This window comes from Paramormyrops kingsleyae, chromosome 4, assembly GCF_048594095.1.
Source record: "Paramormyrops kingsleyae isolate MSU_618 chromosome 4, PKINGS_0.4, whole genome shotgun sequence".
NCBI lineage: Eukaryota > Metazoa > Chordata > Actinopteri > Osteoglossiformes > Mormyridae > Paramormyrops > Paramormyrops kingsleyae.
Window position 1 is genome coordinate 28,701,753 of NC_132800.1, and position 22,711 is coordinate 28,724,463.

At 42.9% G+C, this 22,711-nt stretch overlaps 1 protein-coding gene across 1 annotated transcript; it reads left to right on the forward strand.

Annotated features, from left to right (window-relative positions):
• The first annotated feature begins 4,457 nt into the window (after positions 1 to 4,457).
• LOC140589096 (uncharacterized) lies at positions 4,458 to 22,432 on the forward strand. Its single transcript, XM_072711710.1, has 8 exons — positions 4,458 to 4,801; positions 6,738 to 6,833; positions 11,769 to 11,861; positions 12,151 to 12,222; positions 19,981 to 20,073; positions 20,807 to 20,887; positions 22,202 to 22,303; positions 22,428 to 22,432. Exons 1-8 carry the CDS (start codon positions 4,699 to 4,701, stop codon positions 22,430 to 22,432), a joined length of 645 nt encoding a protein of 214 aa, XP_072567811.1. The 5' UTR covers positions 4,458 to 4,698.
• The last annotated feature ends 279 nt before the right edge of the window (positions 22,433 to 22,711 follow it).

The window sequence follows — 22,711 nt, forward strand, 5'->3', positions numbered from 1 at the left end:
CTATGGAAGTGATTGGAACACCTGAATTCAATGATTTGGAGGGGTGTCCCGAAACTTTTGACAATATAGTGTATGTATAAGTTACAATATAGGCGATTTGCTATTACTTATTTTCAATGTCAAAAATGTATTTTTTGCCCTGTTTGATTTCCAACACCGAGCAGTACCTTGTACCCCTTTATCCTCTGATGGAAGCTGTATTATTACACATGAACAAAATCCGTCATTCTGATGGACGTGACAATGAGAAAACAAAAAACACACTGATTCCATTAATGAGCCAAATTGAATTTGATTAAAAACTGGCATCACAAATAGTAATAATAAGAAAGTAGAAAATTCCACAGCCAGGCAAAGCAGGGGTCTCCATCTGACACAGATCAACATCAGAAACTGTCATACACTCACAGATCAACATCAGAAACTGTCATACACTCACAGATCAACATCAGAAACTGTCATACACTCACAGATCAACATCAGAAACTGTCATACACTCACGCGGGGCAACACTCACGTTGCTGACAGGGTGAAACTCAAGATGTGTTCCAGACCTGGGGGGTATTACACAAAGCATACAGGATTTCTTCATTAGCCAGATAACCCAAATGTAAGGCTTGTCCAATAGGAATGTTAATTACAGATGCTCCTATTGGACAGTTTCCACATTTGGTTTAAGTTATCCAGCTAACTGGGAAATCCCACATTGGAGCTACTTGTGGCACCCCCAACACCTCATTTACACAGCTGTTGTTGATCTGCGAGATGTTGAGGAAGTTCTGCTGCTTGTTGTTGCCCAGGAAGGGGGACACCCCCATCAGCATCACGTAGGCCGGCACGCCCATGCTCCTGTCCTCTGATAGGGAGCCTGTGGGTGCGATGCATTATTTTCACAGCAATTTGATGTACTATCATAACAAATTACAGTCAAATGACAGCTGTATCCTCTGGCATCACATATTACAGTAATCAGCTGCTTTAAATTTACATGGATGTCCTGTATTTTCACATATGGACGGTAATAGCAATACAGCACAGCAGGCAGTAAGTTACTGTTGTGTCAGTTAAGCCTCCATTCCGTCACGCCCAGTCTGGTCACATCCCGCCTCGCCTGAATTCCTGCACACCTGACACTGATGGACGTGTCAGACCGGTTTGTCTGTATCAGCACTTTGTTTTCATTAACCTCTCCTTCACGTTTGGCATTACTCTGCCATATGGAGCTTTCATTTTCAGTTTTCCAGTCCTGCATCACATACCTCTGTACCAGTGACAGTACTGGGTCTTTCATATGTACACCATACTTCACGGTATAATGTATGGACAGTGTGACGGTATGAAAAATTAAACACGATTATGACTAAGATTAACTTTATTGATCCCAGGGAGAAATTACTGCCCAAGCATAGTTACACTAAACTGAAGGCAGCATTTGACGACATGTATAACTGTCATTAATATTTGAATTTCTTCGAATTAATCTGTAATATTATATAAAAATTAGAATTAGGTTAAAAAGACCTAAAACCACGAACTCAAAACAAGAACAAGCCCAAAAATTGCAACCGTCAACTCAATGAAATCATAAGCGACTTCAGGAAAAAAGCCCAAGTTGCTTATATTATGTGGATTTGGCAGCAATGTTTCCGGTATTTTCCCCCAAGCTGCAAAATATGACAACAGAACAAGGTAACTAGTCAAGTACATTGACGGTCCTGGCACAACATTAATTATGATGATGCAGGATCAACAGCAACAGGACGAGATCAGACGGTGCGCGTATGACGCCCGTCAGCGGCTGGAACAGCGGGCACGCGCACGCGCTGCCTGATCCGTGGGCGCGCTGCTCAATAAACACGCTGTAAATCAGGGGTATTCAACTAAAATTTAAAGCGGTCCAGTTAGAGAAAATTTCTTGAAGCGAAGGTCCAGAAGATCATAATGTCTAACTATTTAGTGTGATATATATTTAAGTAGCCTTAAAAAAAATAGGTTTAGATTTATTTTCATGCCCTGCTCGTGCCTATCCTCCTGTGTGCCACGCCCCCCTCGCTGCCTCATGTGGAATCCACGTGTCATCAGCTGTTTCTAGTTGTGTTTCATTAGTTCTGTGTATTTAAGTCCGTGTCTGTGTGCCTTTAGGAGTGTGGTCATTAACGTTATGTAGTGGTTGTATGTACCTGACCGTGGTTTCCTAATTACACCTTGTGTTCATTCGACTCCTGTTTCCCCGTTCCATGCCTCATGATATTTATAATGGAATAATATAGATTTGCTGCGTTAGTCTGAAAGCGTGAGTGTCATGCCAGCTGCTTGAGATTTGGCAGCCCTGAAAACATACATTTTTTGTTTCACCTGAGTTGATTTATATAACAAATAATATTACTTTCAGTTTATACAGTTGTTTAAAAAGCGGAAACTTCAACGAACATGAAGTCACCAATAAACTACGTCTATTTATCCAACATGTTATATAATAGGCCTATACACTGTGTTTGAAAACTTTTCAGCTTTACGATTTCAGGACCGATCAGCCACTCTGTTAGGAACATTACGCTTTTTAGTTGCAGGTGTTAGCTTTGCTGCTGCTATTAACACTAATGGCATATTAGCGCAAACAAAGGGCTGCATACGCAGAACTACGTCTTGCTTGGCGATCAAAGGCGTTTGACTTTCATTGGCGTGGGAAACGGCGGTTCTAGTACCAACTCACTACCGAAAAGACTACAAAAGCTGCGTCGGTTAAAATAGAAGCACCCCATCAGGTTCAAAATAATAACTTTCTGTTTTGGCTATCGGTCTGGCTCCGTATGGGACAGCTTCTGGGTCCGGACCCGGACCGCGGTCCGCCTGTTAGTGATCTCTGCTGTAAATCAATCAATAATGGATCCCTACGGCAGTCCTTCATTTAAAGAGAGTGCAAGGAACACGGCAAGGGCCAGGTTCAGTGTAGATGCAACTGAGAAACACTGCAACTTCTGCACACAGATTGTTTCATCGAGAAAGAAAGTATGCACAGTGATTTTAATAAATATACCACTTAAGTTTCAAAGTTTTAAGTGTATGCCTTCGTTCAAATAAGAGTATTGTGATTTTCAAGGATATTTGTGATACAAACTTAGAGGAGTCCATTACCAATTTTCCTTTTTATATACTAAATCTACGAAGGACATTCAAAGTTTTTCACGATAGCAATCAGTCACCTAACCGTACTAACGCGACTTGCATCAGAGCAGCTCCGAACCGAAACCGGCCGTGCGATCCGCCCCCAGGTTGCCCTGGGCGTGTTTCGGCTCCAGGCGTAAACCGAAAGCGAAGGTCCGGTCATGAATACGCCATTTTTGCTAACCAGAGCGTATATATAGTTATAATATATGGTGAAGTTTGCCTGTCGTATGGAAACGGTTCTTTGAGTAAGAAAAGGAGGAATCAGCACTTCGTAGGGGGAGATGAAGATGAAATGTCTCTGCGTTATTTTGGTTCTGTTGAAGTTCGTCATTAACACTGTTGGTACGTTTTGGACAAAAATAAGTCCCATGTTTTGATGTTTTATGTGTCTGGTTTAAGAAATATGATTAAGATGACCTTAAGAACAGGACTTTGTTTTTGGTGTACTGAGTTATGTAAAAGTCATTTCTTGCCAAAGTCTCAAGTAACTGGTTGGTAATTCATGAGTTCTGCTGTATTTTTAACGCTTTATTCCATGACTTTATGTATCTTATCCTCGCGGTAGGTTTCCTGCTACACGGCTCAGCTGATCCTCTCACTGCCCGGCTTGGAGGAGCTGTACTGCTGCCCTGTTTTGCCGACAGACCCCTGCCTTTGGAGGAGCTGGAGGTGGAGTGGAGAAGGACTGACACAGACACCATTGTGCACCTATTCCTGGGGGGTCAGAGCAGATCTGAATCGCAGGGGGACGCCTACAGGGGCAGAGCCCACTTACTCCCTCAGGAAATCCCCAAAGGAAACTTCTCTCTGCTGCTGGAGGATGTGAGGGCTGCAGATGCAGGAGTGTACAAGTGTGTGGTTTACAGAGAGCAAGAGCGCCGTGAAACACGGGTGCGAATACAGGAAGTAGGCAAGTGAGCCCTTCTGTGTCACGGCCAAAGACACATGGGATTGTATCATTATTACTTATGTCTGGGGTTTCTCATTCTGTTGGTGTATCTGGTGGGAAATTTAGCTGCTTTGTAGGAATTAAAATTCACTTGGTTGTACTTTATAAATGTTTTATTTGATCTTTGGTGTGAAGTTCTGACATTTAATTTTCAAACAAAAATTGCTTGAAATAAATTTATATGAGGTTCCATGCTCATAATTGGCAAATTTAAAAAAGTGATGCATTTTAAAATGAAATCAGCCCAAAATATCTGAGTTTTGTTCGTGACCAGGAGGGGAAAACACAGCACTGTCAGGCTGCCAGGTTGTGTGAACCTTCCTGCTCTTGTTCCAGGGCGGCTGGTGGTGACGGGTGCAGACGAGCCGGTCTATGCACATGCTGGGGAGGATGTGACTCTCAGCTGCTCTGTGGGGACCCATGTCAGTGTGACAGAGCTTCAGGTGACATGGATAAAGACAGACGGTGACATCTTGGTGCTGCTGTACGCTGATGGAAAGATCAGACCAGGGACTCAGCATAAGAATTACGCTGGAAGAGCTGAATTCTTTGCTGCGGAAATTCCCAAAGGAGACTTCTCAATGAGACTGAGGAAATTCAGGACTGAAGATGAAGGAGAGTTTATGTGTGAAGTCCAGACAGATGCTGATTCTGCCAGTACGACTGCCAGGATAGTAGCACTGGGTGAGTCACTGGAAGGACTGGTTTTAATAAGCATTCCAACATAGTTTGTGTGATTAAATGACTCCTGAGGGTTGGTGGTTCTGCTGTAGACTGATTATTATCCACATGCCCTCAGTCTAACTGGGTTTACTCTGCTAGTGTAACAATAAAAAAGGTCAAATTCAGTCCATTTACTCTGTATACAGAGCTCACAGAAAGTCTTGGGATTGTTGCTTAAGTCAGGAAAAATATTTGTTGGTTTCATAACAAAAATCATTCATGTATTTTATTTTGTTTTTCAAAATATATTTCACATTATACCACTAATTTTGAGTAAAACACTCATTTTAAGTAGTTATAAGTTGAAACACAAATTATAAAGAGCTGTTCTGAGTTTTAAAAAAATTCAATGACAGTCTCACTTATTTTTATTTAATAACACCTTTGCAATAAGAAAACACCAAGTATTTGTGTTTAGTATGTCTTTTTTTTGGGGGGGGGGCAGTGACTACAATTGCAATTTATAGCAAAATGAGAAGAACATACGGAAGAGGATGAGGGCCACCATGAAAATATTATTTGAATTCTGACTTTAATGTCAGAATTCTGACTTTTTTTCTAAACTCAGAATTCTGAGAAAAAAGTCAGAATTCAAATAATATTTTCATGGTGGCCCTAATCCTCTTCCGTAAGAACAGAACTGAGTGAGTCATTAAAAAAATTATGACAGGAAGACATGTGCAGATATGTTAAACATTGCTTGTCAATTGACGTCTCTTATGAAACCAATACTTTGCAGTGTGTTTACAGAATTAAGCAAGTGTCCCTAGACTTTGTGAGATCACTGTATGCAAACATAATGTAATGAATGAATATTCTATTCAGGCCTCACATTTAGTGCATAGCTCATTTTATTAGATTGGTGTAGTGTGGTGCATAATTATGGTTATATTATTATTTAATAATTTAAGATTGACAAAAAAGTGATAACTGTGTACTTTTATTAATTGTGCTTGACAATGTTTGACTGGGTAAATAATTAAATTATTCTGTGCAACATAAATTTATCAAAACCACATATGAGAATATGAAAAATCTTACATTTTAATAAACATGTTTTAAAGGCTGAACAGCAGTTAGTAATTACACACCTATAGAAAAAGATTTATTCCTAAATTTCTGCTCCAGTTTGTGAGGCTAACTGGTGGGTTGAACGTACGGATTATGCTGCAGCATGACTACCAGTCTTTTTGAGGAAATGATTAATGGGATATAATTCTTTTTTTAGAGTATTCATCCCTGTTTTGGTTGAATCTGGCGCTGTGCATCGCTGTCACACCTGTAGTCCTACTTACTGGTTCTTTCTCTGTCTGGCATTTTGTAAAGAAAAGTAAGTAATTTTAAAAGATATTCAGTTTTAATCCAAATTTTGTAAAACTAGTATAAAACTGTGAAGTGTCTGTCATTTCTAGCCATTTCAATTCATCCATGGTTGGCACCACTTATCCTGTCGAGGTCATCTCAGCAGACATGGGGTATCAGGCAGGACTGTATCTACACGGGGTGTCTGTCCATCTCAGCAGACATGGGGTATCAGGCAGGACTGTATCTACACGGGGTGTCTGTCCATCTCAGCAGACATGGGGTATCAGGCAGGACTGTATCTACATGGGGTGTCTGTCCATCTCAGCAGACATGAGGTATCAGGCAGGACTGTATCTACACGGGGTGTCTGTCCATCTCAGTAGACATGGGGTATCAGGCAGGACTGTATCTACACGCATGTCATTGAAATTCTCCTAAAAATAATACAAGAGCTGACAGTCTGTACTGCTTGTCTGTAGAGGAGGATACAGCAGAATGACCAACTGAGGATGGCTGTAGATCATTAAACTTGGCATGAACCATCATCTAATGATAATTTAATGTTACATTTGGCTGTACTTTCTGTCTATAGGTAAAAGCAGACAGGCTGTGTTGTGTCACTGGTCACATGTCATAGCTCCACCAATCATGACGTCCTCAGCATTCATCCTGTGGGGTCTAACTGAAGGTGGGTCCATTTCATATGGTTTATACATTCTTGTTTTTTGATAAATGTAAAGAATGCTTTGAAAGCTGACAGATTTTAATTATTTGTGTCCTTTTAATAAAAACAATAACCGATTCTTTATTAATTCCTGTGGGGAAATTGTCCTTATGGCTCCCTCAACTTGTTCTTTTGTAGAGTAAGTTGTCCGCAAAGGGCAGCCACCTGTTAGGGCGCCCAGGGAGCTGGGGGTTAAGGGCTTTGCTCAAGGACCCATAGGCGATTATAGGCCCACAGGCTCATCCCACTGAGCCACCCACTGCCCTCTAAGTTGTACAATGTATAATGGTTTTATGGTGAAGAACAGCAGTAAATTAAATGAATGTATAAATGTTATTGGCTAAAGATCCAGGAGAGATCAGGAATTTCACTAGTAAATGTTTTTATGAATGAATAATGTCTGTATAAATAAGCAAAGAAAAATAAGGATTTTATTGAAGCTGTTGTGCATTGAAATACAATGGTACCTCAGAACTCGAACTTAATCCATTCAGAACTCCGGATCGAATCCTAAAAAGTTCGGGTTCTGATCGAATTTACCCCATAAGAAATAATGGAAAATCAATTAATTGGTTCCCGGCCCCAAAAAATTACACCTAAATATGTTTTTTTTAGCATTTAAACACAAAATGAACCGGATAAAACGAAAAGAGCATATACTGTACTAAACACATCTAAGGACATTCATCAAAACAGTAATTTGTAACGTAAGAAAATAAATGTATCCAATGTGTAAAGTTAAAAAAAACCAATATGTCCTGCTCCGATCGTCTGCTCCTTCCGTGTGCCACGCCCCCTCGTTAACTCTGTGTGGGATCCCCGTGTGATCAGCTGTTTCTGGTTGTTGTCTTGAGTCCACTGTATTTCGTCCGCGTTTCAGTTTGTTTCCCCAGTCTGGTCATTGTATTGTCCGTCTGCGTTTTGCCTGCCTTACCTATAATTAAACCCCGTATTCCCCGATACCCTGACGTCTGCGCCTTTGTCTCCACTCCGTCCCTGCTCGGCACGACAATATTATTGTAATTAAATGTATTAATGGTTTATTATTAATATAAAAATAATTAATAAGAAATCTTTGTTTTAAAATGTATTTTATTATATAATAATAATTACTGTTATTAAATGTATTTTTACTGTCTAAATATATGTATTCATGCTATCACAGCGAATGTGAGGCTGAGACGTTACCCTTTGTTACCGCTGAGAGACGTGCCGCCTGACTCATTTCCCCGCGCGTACAAGTTATCTTCACGGTTTCATTCTGAGATTCAGATCGAGTACTAGGTAATTTTTTTCCGAACTGGTTGGTTCGATTTTTAAGAAATTCGAGTTCTAATGAGTTTGAGAACTGAGGAACCACTGTACCTGAATAACACCGATAGCAGCGAGTTAATGGAGATTAATGAAAAACAGGAGTTTTTCTGATTGGCTGACCGGTGGACCCCACTAAACACACCTTTTAGAATATTAACACTTCCTCTTTGGCGGCTTCATTGACATTTGCCTTTGGTGGTGACGGACATGACTTTGAAAATCAAAAATCAGTCTCATAAGTTTTGTGAGGTTTAGTTTGAAGATCATCTGTGCTACATTTAATGAAGACTGGACAAAATTTGTGGGCTTTCGACAATTATTGAAATCTTTCAATAAAATCCAAAAAGGGGACCATGACCAGTTGGGTTGATATGACAGCTTGCCACGTGTCGACCTTGGGACCTCCCACACTATTTCCAGAGACAAGAATAATTTTTCTAGGGCAAACACATCAAAAGTTATTAGCCAAAATGCATTTTTGCTTAATTCAGTATCCCCTAGTCGTCAAATGACATTATTTTTCTTACTTCCTCAAAATGGGGGCCGACAGGGCGGCCCGTGGAATAGGCAATATAGGCAAATGCTAAGGGCGCCATCCATCCAGGGGGGGCCACAAACGGAGGAAGAAAAAAGTGTAACATTCCACTATTCTTAAAACTAGTTGGTATTAATGTGTCTTAATATGAAAAGAACAAGCCCACATGGATTTACCTGCTTAGCAAAGCCTATTAAGTAGTAGTAGTAATAATAATAATGATACGTAACTTTCCTATGAGCCCCCCCCCCCTTGTAACTGCCCTCAATAACAAACACGAACACAAGTTGATCTCTGACGTCCATTTCTATGCCTTTCTGTGACTCTTCCAGTCTCTCTATCTCTGTTGCAACCTGCTGATGACACTCTGTGACACTCTAAGCTCAGTGGCCACTTCCGTCTGAGAACATCCTGTTTGAAACCTCGCAATGGCGAGGTACTGTTGCTCAATTGTTAGGTGTCGTCTTGGTCTCATGATGTCAAAACGTGAACAGCATGATGAGGAGGACTGTTTGAATACCAATTCTGATTGAACCAGGAAATTTATTGGTCGATTCATGGATCAAACACCTGTTGTGAATTTTGCCGTTAAGCTCCTTGTTAGAGAACAGCAAGTTGTGTAAAAAGTACTGAAACATTGAACAGTTGGACATGTGCATTCAAAAGTTTAGGGAAGGTCACATGAAGTTCACCTGTAAAGGTTATGGTGCATTTTAGGTTAATCCTGACATTTCACCCGAAAGCTGAATATCCCTAACATTTTGTGAGTAGGGTAAATGTTTAATATAAAATTGCTCATGAGGAGGATGAAAAGATTGATGTAGTACAAATTTAGTCTCCCTCACTCAAAGCCTGAAGGACTTGGTCGCAAAACTAAGTTTGGCATATTTTGCATTCTTAAGGAGAAACACTGAAATACAGATTGACTTATTATACAGCTTTAGATCTCAACTCACAGAATAGGATGACATACAAAGTTTGAATATCTGACTTATGTTTCATGAGTTATGAACCAAAACACATTTTGCTTTGTTATAGCGCCCCCTTTAGGTTAACATGCCAGTGTTTGCTTGTGACCAGGGGCCTGTACTACGAAACGGGGTTACTGGCTTATCGTGGTAACTTGTCGAATTTAAGGTAGTCTGGGGAAAATGTAAGTGAACGAATATGAAGTCCATTTAAACTGTGGTACCTTAAATCCATCAAGTTACCCCGATAAACCAGTAACCCCAATTCATAGTACAGGCCACAGAAGTCCTCAGGCTTTATCCTCATGTTAATATGCTGAATGGTGTGGACCTCAGAGTCACAATATGGAACCTGGATGCATTTACCCTCATTATACTGCCCCCTGGTGGTTGAAGTGGATGCATTTTTGTGTGTGACCTCAGGTTAATGTCAAATACCCAGCCTGAAAATTTTGTGTCATTAACTGACGATTTAGGCTACAGAGCCAGTTTTCTCTGTAGCGCCCCCTATTTGTGTATCTGCATCAAACTTGATCTGAATAAATTACTGAAGGTCCATCCCATTTTGACAGTGATTCATAGCAACTAACGTAAATTTGCATTGAAAAAGCTGAAAAACAAACCAAAATAGGTATCTTGTTGAAAGCCAAAATAAAAAAAAAAGTGCAAAATAATTATTGCAGTGGTCAGGCCAAGGATTACACCAATTCTTTGTTTCTGATTGAAAAATCCAGTGACGAGTGTATAAAAGTAGGTTTTGCAAATTTTGCAAAACAGCAAATAAATACATAAATAAATAATCATAGGCAGAATTTTGCATGTACGACTCAGTTCAGGACATAAGCCAAACGTGTTGTGCATTACTGCAGCACCCCCCGGTGGTTGACATGTGTCATTTTCTCCATGGCCCTGGACCTCAATGATCATGATATACCTATCCTGCAAGTTTCATATTTCTAAGTTGGACTGGACTGTAGAATGACCTTTTACACAATTTACAAAATAATAATAATAAAAACAATCAGGGCAAAAACATTAGGGATATGGCAGCTAGCTGTTGGAACCCCCCCAATAATAATAATAATAATAATCATAATTAATAATAATTAATAATTATATGATGCTCATAATTAATAATAGTCAATTCTGGTGAGACTTATAAGAAACATAGGAGATTTGAATGATGTATTATTGTTATTTGTTATTTAAAATCCATGTAATTATATTATTGGCCACTGGTGGCACTGTTTTTATTATTTAATTCATTTTGTTTGCTATAAGTTACTAAGTTTTACAGTTGCATTCCCGTAACCCTGTTTTTCTCATTGATGTGTGTATTTTAGTATGTGATTTTTGTGAATGTGAGGATTTTCAGAAATGCATTAGTCGCATTGTAGCAGGACTGACTGTATTTGAAAGTACAAAGTGAGACATAAACACAATATGATAAAACAAACATTTTATCAGCAAGGAAGCGCCACCTGGTGACTAAATATGGAATTTCAAATGCAAGCTGTCAGTCATCTTACCATTAATGCAATATCCACTGGGAAGTTCAGAAAGGCAAGAGGATGTTGTGACAGGAAGACTGGGATCCAATCTGCCACCTGCAGATAAACCTGCAGAACGATCCCTCAGTGTCATCTTGTGTGACTGGTGTTTCCAGGAAGACTGGGATCCAATATGCGACCTGCAAATAAACCTGCAGAACGATCCCTCAGTGTCATCTGGTGTGACTGGTGTTTCCAGGAAGACTGGGATCCAATCTGCCACCTGCAAATAAACCTGCAGAACGATCCCTCAGTGTCATCTGGTGTGACTGGTGTTTCCAGAAAGACTGGGATCCAATCTGCGACCTGCAAATAAACCTGCAGAACGATCCCTCAGTGTCATCTGGTGTGACTGGTGTTTCCAGGAAGACTGGGATCCAATCTGCGACCTGCAAATAAACCTGCAGAACGATCCCTCAGTGTCATCTGGTGTGACTGATGTTTCCAGGAAGACTGGGATCCAATCTGCGACCTGCAAATAAACCTGCAGAACGATCCCTCAGTGTCATCTGGTGTGACTGGTGTTTTTCAGGATCCACAGGAGAGGCTGTTACTTGTGCTGTCGTCAGTCTGCTCAGTGTCCTGCTGTTGTTTAATATGGCTCCGTATCAGGGATTATTAACAGGTATGTTTTCTTATGTTTAATGTTCTGTTTCCAATGTGCACTATTAAAAGAAGGTGAGTTTTGAAAGTGATAGATATATATATCACTTTCAATTTTTTTTTATATATATACATATAAAATCATGTACTTCTTTATTAACTCAAATGGTTGCAAATTCAGTGTTTGTTCATTGAATCTGATGAATACCAGTTCACCTTGAATATCATAATTATCTGACAGCACAACTGTGACTTGAGCTGTGTTGTATTTGCGTTGTATTTATTAAAATAACTCTGATATTCATTTACAGACAGGATGGGTGTGATTAAATACATGGCCCTGTCTTTAGGAAGCTCCATCACTGTCACAGCCATATGCACTGGTAAGTTTAACAGTGGGGGTGGTGTACATGTCAGCGGGTTTGGGGCCTGTGTCCATGTCTGGAGGGTTGTGGGTTCAAATCCCATTCCTGGGAGAGTCACTATATCACTGTTAGGCCCGTGAGCAAGGTGCTTAATCCCAGCTGCTTCAGGGATGCTGGCTAAACCTCATCTCTCACCCCATGTGTGGAGGGTTGTGGGTTCAAATCCCATTCCTGGCAGAGTATCTATATCACTATTAGGCCTGTGAACGAGGCCCTTAATCCCAGTTGGGTCATGGATGCTGGTTGACCCTCATCTCTCACTCCCAACTGTACCATGCTTTAAACAAAAGCTAATTAAATTAGAAAATTATTTCTTATGTATTTGTTTTTTTTAATTACGCATCTTAATTTTTATAAGTATTGTAAATATGTCAGATTTATGTTAAGTTTATAATTTGACATCAAAATATAGACATTGCAAAATGCAGTTTGGAACACTTGCAGAAACATTATAAAAGTACATAGTATGCAATGGTGGCAGTTTGTTTTGATCCCAGATATCTGATCACCAAAGTCTTGGGTACATGAAGATGATTAAATGGTGTAGTTGCAACATGTGTGGCTTTATAGCTGTGTGGAAGTATGATTTAGGCTGGATAATGTGTCACTGACTCTCCATAACTGTAAGGGTCGGCCTGGTCCTCTGTCACTGCTGAGCGGCTGCTGTGTCAGTGTGGCTTTATAGCTGTGTGGAAGTATGATTTAGGCTGGATAATGTGTCACTGACTCTCCATAACTGTAAGGGTCGGCTTGGGCCTCTGTCACTGCTGAGCGGCCGCTGTGTCAGTGTGGCTTTATAGCTGTGTGGAAGTATGATTTAGGCTGGATAATGTGTAACTGACTCTCCATAACTGTAAGGGCCGGTCTGGTCCTCTGTCACTGCTGAGCGGCCGCTGTGTCAGTGTGGCTTTATAGCTGAGTGGAAGTATGATTTAGGCTGGATAATGTGTCACTGACTCTCCATAACTGTAAGGGTCGGCCTGGTCCTCTGTCACTGCTGAGCGGCTGCTGTGTCAGTGTGGCTTTATAGCTGTGTGGAAGTATGATTTAGGCTGGATAATGTGTCACTGACTCTCCATAACTGTAAGGGTCGGCTTGGGCCTCTGTCACTGCTGAGCGGCCGCTGTGTCAGTGTGGCTTTATAGCTGTGTGGAAGTATGATTTAGGCTGGATAATGTGTCACTGACTCTCCATAACTGTAAGGGTCGGCTTGGGCCTCTGTCACTGCTGAGCGGCCGCTGTGTCAGTGTGGCTTTATAGCTGTGTGGAAGTATGATTTAGGCTGGATAATGTGTCACTGACTCTCCATAACTGTAAGGGTCGGCTTGGGCCTCTGTCACTGCTGAGCGGCTGCTGTGTCAGTGTGGCTTTATAGCTGTGTGGAAGTATGATTTAGGCTGGATAATGTGTCACTGACTCTCCATAACTGTAAGGGCCGGTCTGGTCCTCTGTCACTGCTGAGCGGCCGCTGTGTCAGTGTGGCTTTATAGCTGTGTGGAAGTATGATTTAGGCTGGATAATGTGTCACTGACTCTCCATAACTGTAAGGTCCGGCCTGGGCCTCTGTCACTGCTGAGCGGCCGCTGTGTCAGTGTGGCTTTATAGCTGTGTGGAAGTATGATTTAGGCTGGATAATGTGTCACTGACTCTCCATAACTGTAAGGTCCGGCCTGGGCCTCTGTCACTGCTGAGCGGCCGCTGTGTCAGTGTGGCTTTATAGCTGTGTGGAAGTATGATTTAGGCTGGATAATGTGTCACTGACTCTCCATAACTGTAAGGTCCGGCCTGGTCCTCTGTCACTGCTGAGCGGCCGCTGTGTCAGTGTGGCTTTATAGCTGTGTGGAAGTATGATTTAGGCTGGATAATATGTCACTGACTCTCCATAACTGTAAGGTCCAGCCTGGTCCTCTGTCACTGCTGAGCGGCCGCTGTGTCAGTGTGGCTTTATAGCTGTGTGGAAGTATGATTTAGGCTGGATAATGTGTCACTGACTCTCCATAACTGTAAGGGCCGGTCTGGTCCTCTGTCACTGCTGAGCGGCCGCTGTGTCAGTGTGGCTTTATAGCTGTGTGGAAGTATGATTTAGGCTGGATAATGTGTCACTGACTCTCCATAACTGTAAGGGTCGGCTTGGGCCTCTGTCACTGCTGAGCGGCCGCTGTGTCAGTGTGGCTTTATAGCTGTGTGGAAGTATGATTTAGGCTGGATAATGTGTCACTGACTCTCCATAACTGTAAGGTCCGGCCTGGTCCTCTGTCACTGCTGAGCGGCCGCTGTGTCAGTGTGGCTTTATAGCTGTGTGGAAGTATGATTTAGGCTGGATAATGTGTCACTGACTCTCCATAACTGTAAGGTCCGGCCTGGTCCTCTGTCACTGCTGAGCGGCCGCTGTGTCAGTGTGGCTTTATAGCTGTGTGGAAGTATGATTTAGGCTGGATAATGTGTCACTGACTCTCCATAACTGTAAGGTCCGGCCTGGTCCTCTGTCACTGCTCTCTGATCCTCACTGGCTTGTTACTTTGTCCCAAAGCATCTGCTAAATAAATGAACCACTGAACACATTTGTTGTTTTCCTGTTTCTGACATTAATTTCAGGATGACTGACTATTCTTTCCTCATTTCAGGTTCTTTCATTGAGTTTTCAGCAAATCACTCCCCAACTCCAGCTGGGAAGGCGATACTTGGGGGCGTCTTTGCTGAAATCATATTTATCTTCATCGTTTTTCTTTTATTGCGAAGTAAGTAAGTTTCTAAGTATTAGATCAGAATTATCCATAAAGGTATTTCTTTTATACATTATAGAAATAAATGTATGACAATTTACATATTTAAAATTTCTATAATAGCTGTATTGTTCACTGTTAATCTGTATCCATGGGGCATCGCAATGGCTCAGTGGTCAGTCTGCATGTGCTCCCCATGTCATGTGGGTTTGAGTCCCCCTCCTCTGTGTCTGTGTGCAGTCTCCATGTGCTCCCCATGTCATGTGGATTTGAGTCCCCCTCCTCTGTGTCTGTCTGCAGTCTGCATGTGCTCCCCATGTCACGTGGGTTTGAGTCCCCCTCCTCTGTGTCTGTGTGCAGTCTCCATGTGCTCCCCATGTCATGTGGGTTTGAGTCCCCCTCCTCTGTGTCTGTGTGCAGTCTCCATGTGCTCCCCATGTCATGTGGGTTTGAGTCCCCCTCCTCTGTGTCTGTGTGCAGTCTGCATGTGCTCCCCATGTCATGTGGGTTTGAGTCCCCCTCCTCCGTCTCTGTGTTCAGTCTGCATGTGCTCCCCATTTCATGTGGGTTTGAATCCCCCTCCTCTGTGTCTGTGTGCAGTCTGCATGCGCTCCCCATGTCACGTGGGTTTGAGTCCCCCTCCCCTGTGTCTGTCTGCAGTCTGCATGCACTCCCCATGTCACGTGGGTTTGAGTCCCCCTCCCCTGTGTCTGTCTGCAGTCTGCATGCGCTCCCCATGTCACGTGGGTTTGAGTCCCCCTCCTCTGTGTCTGTGTGCAGTCTGCATGCGCTCCCCATGTCACGTGGGTTTGAGTCCCCCTCCTCTGTGTCTGTCTGCAGTCTGCATGCGCTCCCCATGTCACGTGGGTTTGAGTCCCCCTCCCCTGTGTCTGTCTGCAGTCTGCATGCACTCCCCATGTCACATGGGTTTGAGTCCCCCTCCTCTGTGTCTGTCTGCAGTCTGCATGCGCTCCCCATGTCACGTGGGTTTGAGTCCCCCTCCTCTGTGTCTGTCTGCAGTCTGCATGCGCTCCCCATGTCACTTGGGTTTGAGTCCCCCTCCTCTGTGTCTGTCTGCAGTCTGCATGCGCTCCCCATGTCATGTGGGTTTGAGTCCCCCTCCTCTGTGTCTGTCTGCAGTCTGCATGTGCTCCCCATGTCATGTGGGTTTGAGTCCCCCTCCTCTGTGTCTTTGTGCAGTCTGCATGTGCTCCCCATGTCATATGGGTTTGAGTCCCCCTCCTCTGTGTCTGTCTGCAGTCTGCATGCGCTCCCCATGTCACGTGGGTTTGAGTCCCCCTCCTCTGTGTCTGTCTGCAGTCTGCATGCGCTCCCCATGTCATGTGGGTTTGAGTCCCCCTCCTCTGTGTCTGTCTGCAGTCTGCATGTGCTCCCCATGTCATGTGGGTTTGAGTCCCCCTCCTCTGTGTCTGTGTGCAGTCTGCATGTGCTCCCCATGTCATATGGGTTTGAGTCCCCCTCCTCTGTGTCTGTGTGCAGTCTGCATGTGCTCCTCATGTCATGTGGGTTTGAGTCCCCCTCCTCTGTGTCTGTGTGCAGTCTGCATGTGCTCCCCATGTCGCGTGGGTTTGAGTCCCCCCTCCTCTGTGTCTGTCTGCAGTCTGCATGTGCTCCCCATGTCATATGGGTTTGAGTCCCCCTCCTCTGTGTCTGTGTGCAGTCTGCATGTGCTCCTCATGTCATGTGGGTTTGAGTCCCCCTCCTCTGTGTCTGTGTGCAGTCTGCATGTGCTCCCCATGTCGCGTGGGTTTGAGTCCCCCCTCCTCTGTGTCTGTCTGCAGTCTGCATGTGCTCCCCATGTCATATGGGTTTCAGCTCCCCCTCCTCTCAGGTTAATTGGTGTCTGTAAATTGCCCATAGCATGTGTGTGTATGGCACCACACCCAAGGTGTCCCTCTGCCATGTCCCCTGTGCTGCTTAGAATAGGCTCCAAGCCCCCTTTCACTCTGTCCAGGATTGGTGAATAGATATGTATATATTATAGGATGTGTGATATAATTTCTTCCCCAAACATCCTTGTTACCTTTTCATAACCCACTTAAATCAGCAGAGTGTGATGTCCTTTTAGTACCATAGTGTCCAACATGAGATTCAAACCCAGAACCCCATGGTGACGGGGCTGTGCAGTGCAGGGTTTTAAACACAGGGCCCCTGAACACATCTGTTTGTCTTACGATGTGCCTGGCATGAATTTCATGGTGACTGACTGACTGTCTTCTCATCTCCTTTCAGTTGTTGCCTTTGCCTCTTTGACGAAAGTTCCCTTAAATCTTGGCTGTGTAATAGTAATAAGCGCAGTCCTGTATCCACTCATCGTAGTTTCATCCATAAGTAAGTCTCTTTATAAATGTCTATGTGGGCTGTTTGCACTGGTTTCCTCCCTGTACTCTGATCCCCCCCCATCACAAACACCCATGTAGGTAAAATGGGATCTATAATGACCCTCCCCCCTGCCCCGTGACCTACTGGCCCCCACCAGGGTGTACCCTCCCCCCTGCCCCGTAACGGACCGGCCCCTCACCAGGACATACCCTTCCTCCTGCCCTGTGTCTGCTGGCTCACCTCAGCACTGCACTCCCTGAGTGATTATGGGAGATGGATGGATGTGTAGATGGATAAGTGTCTTTGTTATTTTTGATGTCTGTTTAGGGCACTGGGGTTTCAGAAATATTCCACATGGATGGTTACAGTATGTATTTCTTTCACAGTTAATAAGTACATTATGGGATGTATGATATAATGTCCAGCTCAGACATCCGTGTTACTTTTCCATGCTCCATGCTAATCGGCTTCACATCCTGAACTGTTTCTTCAGTACCTCACTGTCCATCATGAGATTCAAACCCAGAACCCCCAGATGACAGAGCTGTGCAGTGCAGGGTTTTAAACACAGGACCACAGAGTATGTCTGTGTTTGCTTTCTGTCTGACATGGATTTCATGGTGACTGACTCTATTCTTATATTTTAGTTGCTGTCAGTGTTTTAATGGCAAAAAATTACTCAGGTGCAAATTGGAATGAACTTGGAACATTAGTAACAATGTTACTGATTCCCATCTTCATGGTTTTATTGCCACGTAAGTATGTTTTTAGATTTTATAAATGTATTTCTTTTTAAAATGTTTAAAATTTTGTAACTTCAGGGATATCAGAGCAGAATTAGGTGTGGAGGTATTTATTTTCTACATTGTAGTCAAACACACAAACGTTGCACTTCAGCATTTGCATGGCAGTGATACTGAAAGTGTATTTTCCACAGTTAATGTGTACAGAGTCCCCGAGTTAAGAAAGTCTGACATACGAATGACTTGTACACGAATGGTCTCCTATGAAGCCTATTCCATTACAAATGTGGGTTAAATACAATGGTTCGTGATAATGTATATCACTACTTTGGGACAGAGATGTTCACAAGTAACAAAATTAGAGTCCGAGTCAAGTCTCAAGTCTCCATCATGGTTCCAGTTTGACATCACTATTTATAAAAAATGTAACTGCATATTTGTTTTTTTTCTATTAGTGACTGATGTGACTAAATGGGAATCATCACTTGAATAGTTAAAAAAAAAAAAAAAAACTGTCATAGTTCCTTAGGCTTATATACACTTTCAGAGTAATCACTATTTCAAATGGCTTTGAATAAAACTTTTGTAAGAACCTTTATACTTTTGTAATGCAGATTTAAAAACTATTTCTTTCTCAAAAATAACATTATGATGAAGACATCCCATTAGAACAGGTAAACTTTAATTAGTGCAAACAGTTACAAACACAGCCCAAAGAGGGTCCAAACTTGGCAACAACAATCAACTATATACAAACATACACACACATACTGTACACACACAGTCGGGTATACCTATCCTGGGGACAGCTCATTCACTTCTATGGGAAAAATGCTAACGCTAACTATGACAACCTTAACCCCTACCCAGCCCTAACCATAACCATAAGTAACCAAACAAAATACATTTTTGCATTTTTACTCTTTTCATAGCAGTCACAGATTTTTATAAAATACAGTTTTAAAATAAAATGGATATTTATCATGTTATGGGGACATTGTGTCCCCATAAGGATTAGGTATACCCGCTCACTCACTCTCTCACATGCACGCACGCACGCACTCTCTCTCACACACACACACACACACACACACACACACACACACACACACCCACCCACCCACCCTTTCCCTATATGATTAACAAAAGAAAAGGAGCTTCCTGTGTATCAGGCAGCCTGACCAAACCATGCCGGACTCCGCCCCCAACTACTTTAGAGTGATGTGATTGGCTAATGAATGAGTATAACCCAGACCCCTGTTGGGCTGCCCAAGTAAATGCAAAAGTAAATCGCGATTTTCATTTTTACACATCGTTCTAAAGCAAAAACCAATTAATCCAATTAATGGGTAAAATTGATTTGTCTGAGTCAAAAACATAAGGAGTTGCAAGTCGAGTTGGAGTAAATTTAAGAGCGACTCCAGTGTGACTCCAGTGTGACTCCAGTGTGATTTGCAAACTCGAGTCCCCGTCTCTGCTTTGTGATGCTGATGAAAACATTGCCTGGCTTAAGGTACAATACAGTGTCCTGTGCAGTGTTATTATTACTGTATGGTTATTTTTATTAAGTTCTGTATTATTTTTCTGACTTACCTGCAAATTAAGCTTAATGACAGACTTAAGGATCGGATCTCACCGTAACCTGGGCACTGCCTGTACACAGTTAGGATACTGTGACACAATACCCAACGGAAACACCCCCATTTAACCTTTCATAACCAAATTAAACCTGCCATTCAAACTGGGATACTCTTTTAGTAACAACATGGGATTCAAACCCAGAACCTCCAGGTGACAGGGCTGTGCAGTGCAGGGTCTCAAACACAGGAGGACTGAACACACCTGTATGTTACTCTGTGTCTGAGATGAGTTACATGGTAACTGACTTTAATCTTCCCCCATTTCAGTTGGTTTCAGTGTGTTTAGGGTAATACACTCCCTGCGGACAACTGGGAAAGTACGACTTAGACAAATCCTTCTAATCTGGGCAGATTTTACGTGTAAGTACTGAGGCTGGGATCATACTGAACTAACACACAGAGGCTGGGGGGGGGGTGAGCGGGTATCGGCCCTGAGAGGCTGCATTTACTGAGGGAACAAAATCTCTGAACCGGGAAGGTAACTGTGGGCGTCTCTCAGAGGAAAACAAAAGATCATAAGAAAACTAAACTAAACTGAAAGATCACAGGACACCCAATCGGGGGGGTGGGGGGGGGAACTGTGGGTGCTGTCACAGTTTGGCTCAGGACTGGGACAACCTGGGGACTCTCTCTCTCTCTCACACACACACACACACACACACCGAGGCATGAACATTAATTCACCTTATGTAAAGGAACATGGTAAAATGCTGAAAGCTACCCCTCCAGCAGCCCCCCCCCCCCCCATGTCACTCTGCTGTCACCTCTCAGCCCCAACCCCCCCCCGCCCACCTGTCGAGCAACCTCCCCACTGCCCTCGCAAACAGATCCTAACGAAGCATAAACAGAACGCACCCCAAATGGGACAGGACTCCTCACAGTGTCTCTGAAAGGAAACCAAAAGGCTGTATGAGCTCTATAACAGAAAGATCACTGCAGCCAAACAATAACTGCCATTACACTGCAGCCAGTGATGCGGGCAGCATTTGCAGATCTCAGGCTTCTCTGGGAGGCTCTTTTAAAGAGATTTAATATCATGTTATATCTCTGTAGAGTGATGAGGTAATCAGGGTGTCTCTCTTTGCCCCCCCAGGTCGTCCCACGCTGCTTAACATGCTCTTCCTGGCTCTTTACTCCCAATTCTTTGCCTTGATGCGAAACACATTCATACTGGGTGAGTTTCCCTGCCGTCGTCATTCTCCTTATCAGTGCTGTGTGTCTGTGAATGGAGGCAGGTTTGCTCTGACACCTTTAATAAATACAGTGAGTAACTTCACTATGTTGTGGCGCGGTGCTCAGTGGGCACAGCAGTAGCCTCACAGCTGCAGGGACGAGGGTTCGATTCCTGGTGTGTGGGACTGATCCCTGGTCCAAACCCAGTTTAGTTTGAATCTGACTGATGTGTGGATCCAGGGCCGCAGGGGGATGGATGGATAGAAACACTGTATTCACAGAGGGATGGATGGATAGAAACACTGTATTCACAGAGGGATGGATAGATGGATAGAAACACTGTATTCACAGAGGGATGGATAGATGGATATAAACACTGTATTCACAGAGGGATGGATGGATATAAACACTGTATTCACTGTGGGATGGATATAAACACTGTATTCATAGAGGGATGGATGGATATAAACACTGTATTCACAGAGGGATGGATGGATGGATAGAAACACTATTCACAGAGGGATGGATAGATGGATATAAACACTGTATTCACAGAGGGATGGATGGATAGATGGAAACACTGTATTCACAGAGGGATGGATGGATAGATGGAAACACTGTATTCACAGAGGGATGGATAGATGGATAGAAACACTGTATTCACAGAGGGATGGATAGATGGATATAAACACTGTATTCACAGAGGGATGGATGGATATAAACACTGTATTCACTGTGGGATGGATATAAACACTGTATTCACAGAGGGATGGATGGATATAAACACTGTATTCACAGTGGGATGGATGGATAGAAACACTGTATTCACAGAGGGATGGATGGATAGAAACACTGTATTCAGAGAGGGACGGATAGAAACACTGTATTCACAGAGGGATGGATGGATAGAAACACTGTATTCACAGAGGGATGGATGGATGGATATAAACACTATTCACAGAGGGATGGATGATATAAACACTATTCATAGAGGGAGGGATGGATAGAAACACTGTATTCACAGTGGGATGGATGGATGGATAGAAACACTGTATTCACAGTGGGACAGCAGCTTTGTGACACAGTTTCTTTTATTGTCACTTGTCTGTGTAATTGTGAGGGCGGAGAGTCATGTGACTGTGATCGTGTGAATTGTACTTTTGCTAAGAGAGCAGAAGGAAAGACCACCATTGTCTAAATGAGGAAAACATGTTACTTCTGAAATGCAAACTCGTGTGTTTAAATGTTCTATTCATTTTAACCATAGGATGTGGATAATCACACTCGGCAGGTAATGTGATCTTTCCCTTTTCAGGATATTCCCTTTCAGTCACAGTGGCTGCTTTGGGATTCTGTGCCTGCATATTTATTGGGGATTTCTTGCAGACTCTTGATAGGTCTTTGGAGGGATTTTACTGTAAGTATGAAATTTTACACTAAACCATAATGCATAATTAAAATAAGTCACCCTATAAAATGAGTTTTCAGAGTGCAGTTAAAATCCATGCAGTTCTCAGAACGTGCTGCTCCCCTCTGTGCAGTCTAAAGTTGCAGTGTTTTATGTTATATGATGCTAACTGTGATATGGGGAGGAAACAGGAGGATCAGGATCAGGCAGAAGGAGCTGGCTGGGCGTGGGAAGGAAATGGGAGGATCAGGCAGACGGAGCGGGCTGGGCGTGACATCCCCATGTGCTTTTTGGACAGCACAAGTACTGTATTTTACAGATATAAAAATAGAAAACGTCAACCCCAAAGCCTAATATATCACTTCATTTTTTCTCTCTGCACGACAGTTGAAACAACATACATCTGATTTAAAAAAT

What these genes read in the sequence shown, in the direction of transcription:
- LOC140589096 (XM_072711710.1), top strand. Translation starts at nt 4,699, where the DNA reads ATGAGACTGAGGAAATTCAGGACTGAAGATGAAGGAGAGTTTATGTGT. An exon ending in CCTGTGGGGTCTAACTGAAG is followed by an intron (nt 6,834 to 11,768) that starts GTGGGTCCATTT and finishes GGTGTTTTTCAG; the next exon opens with GATCCACAGGAGAGGCTGTT. An exon ending in GCGAAACACATTCATACTGG is followed by an intron (nt 20,888 to 22,201) that starts GTGAGTTTCCCT and finishes TTCCCTTTTCAG; the next exon opens with GATATTCCCTTTCAGTCACA.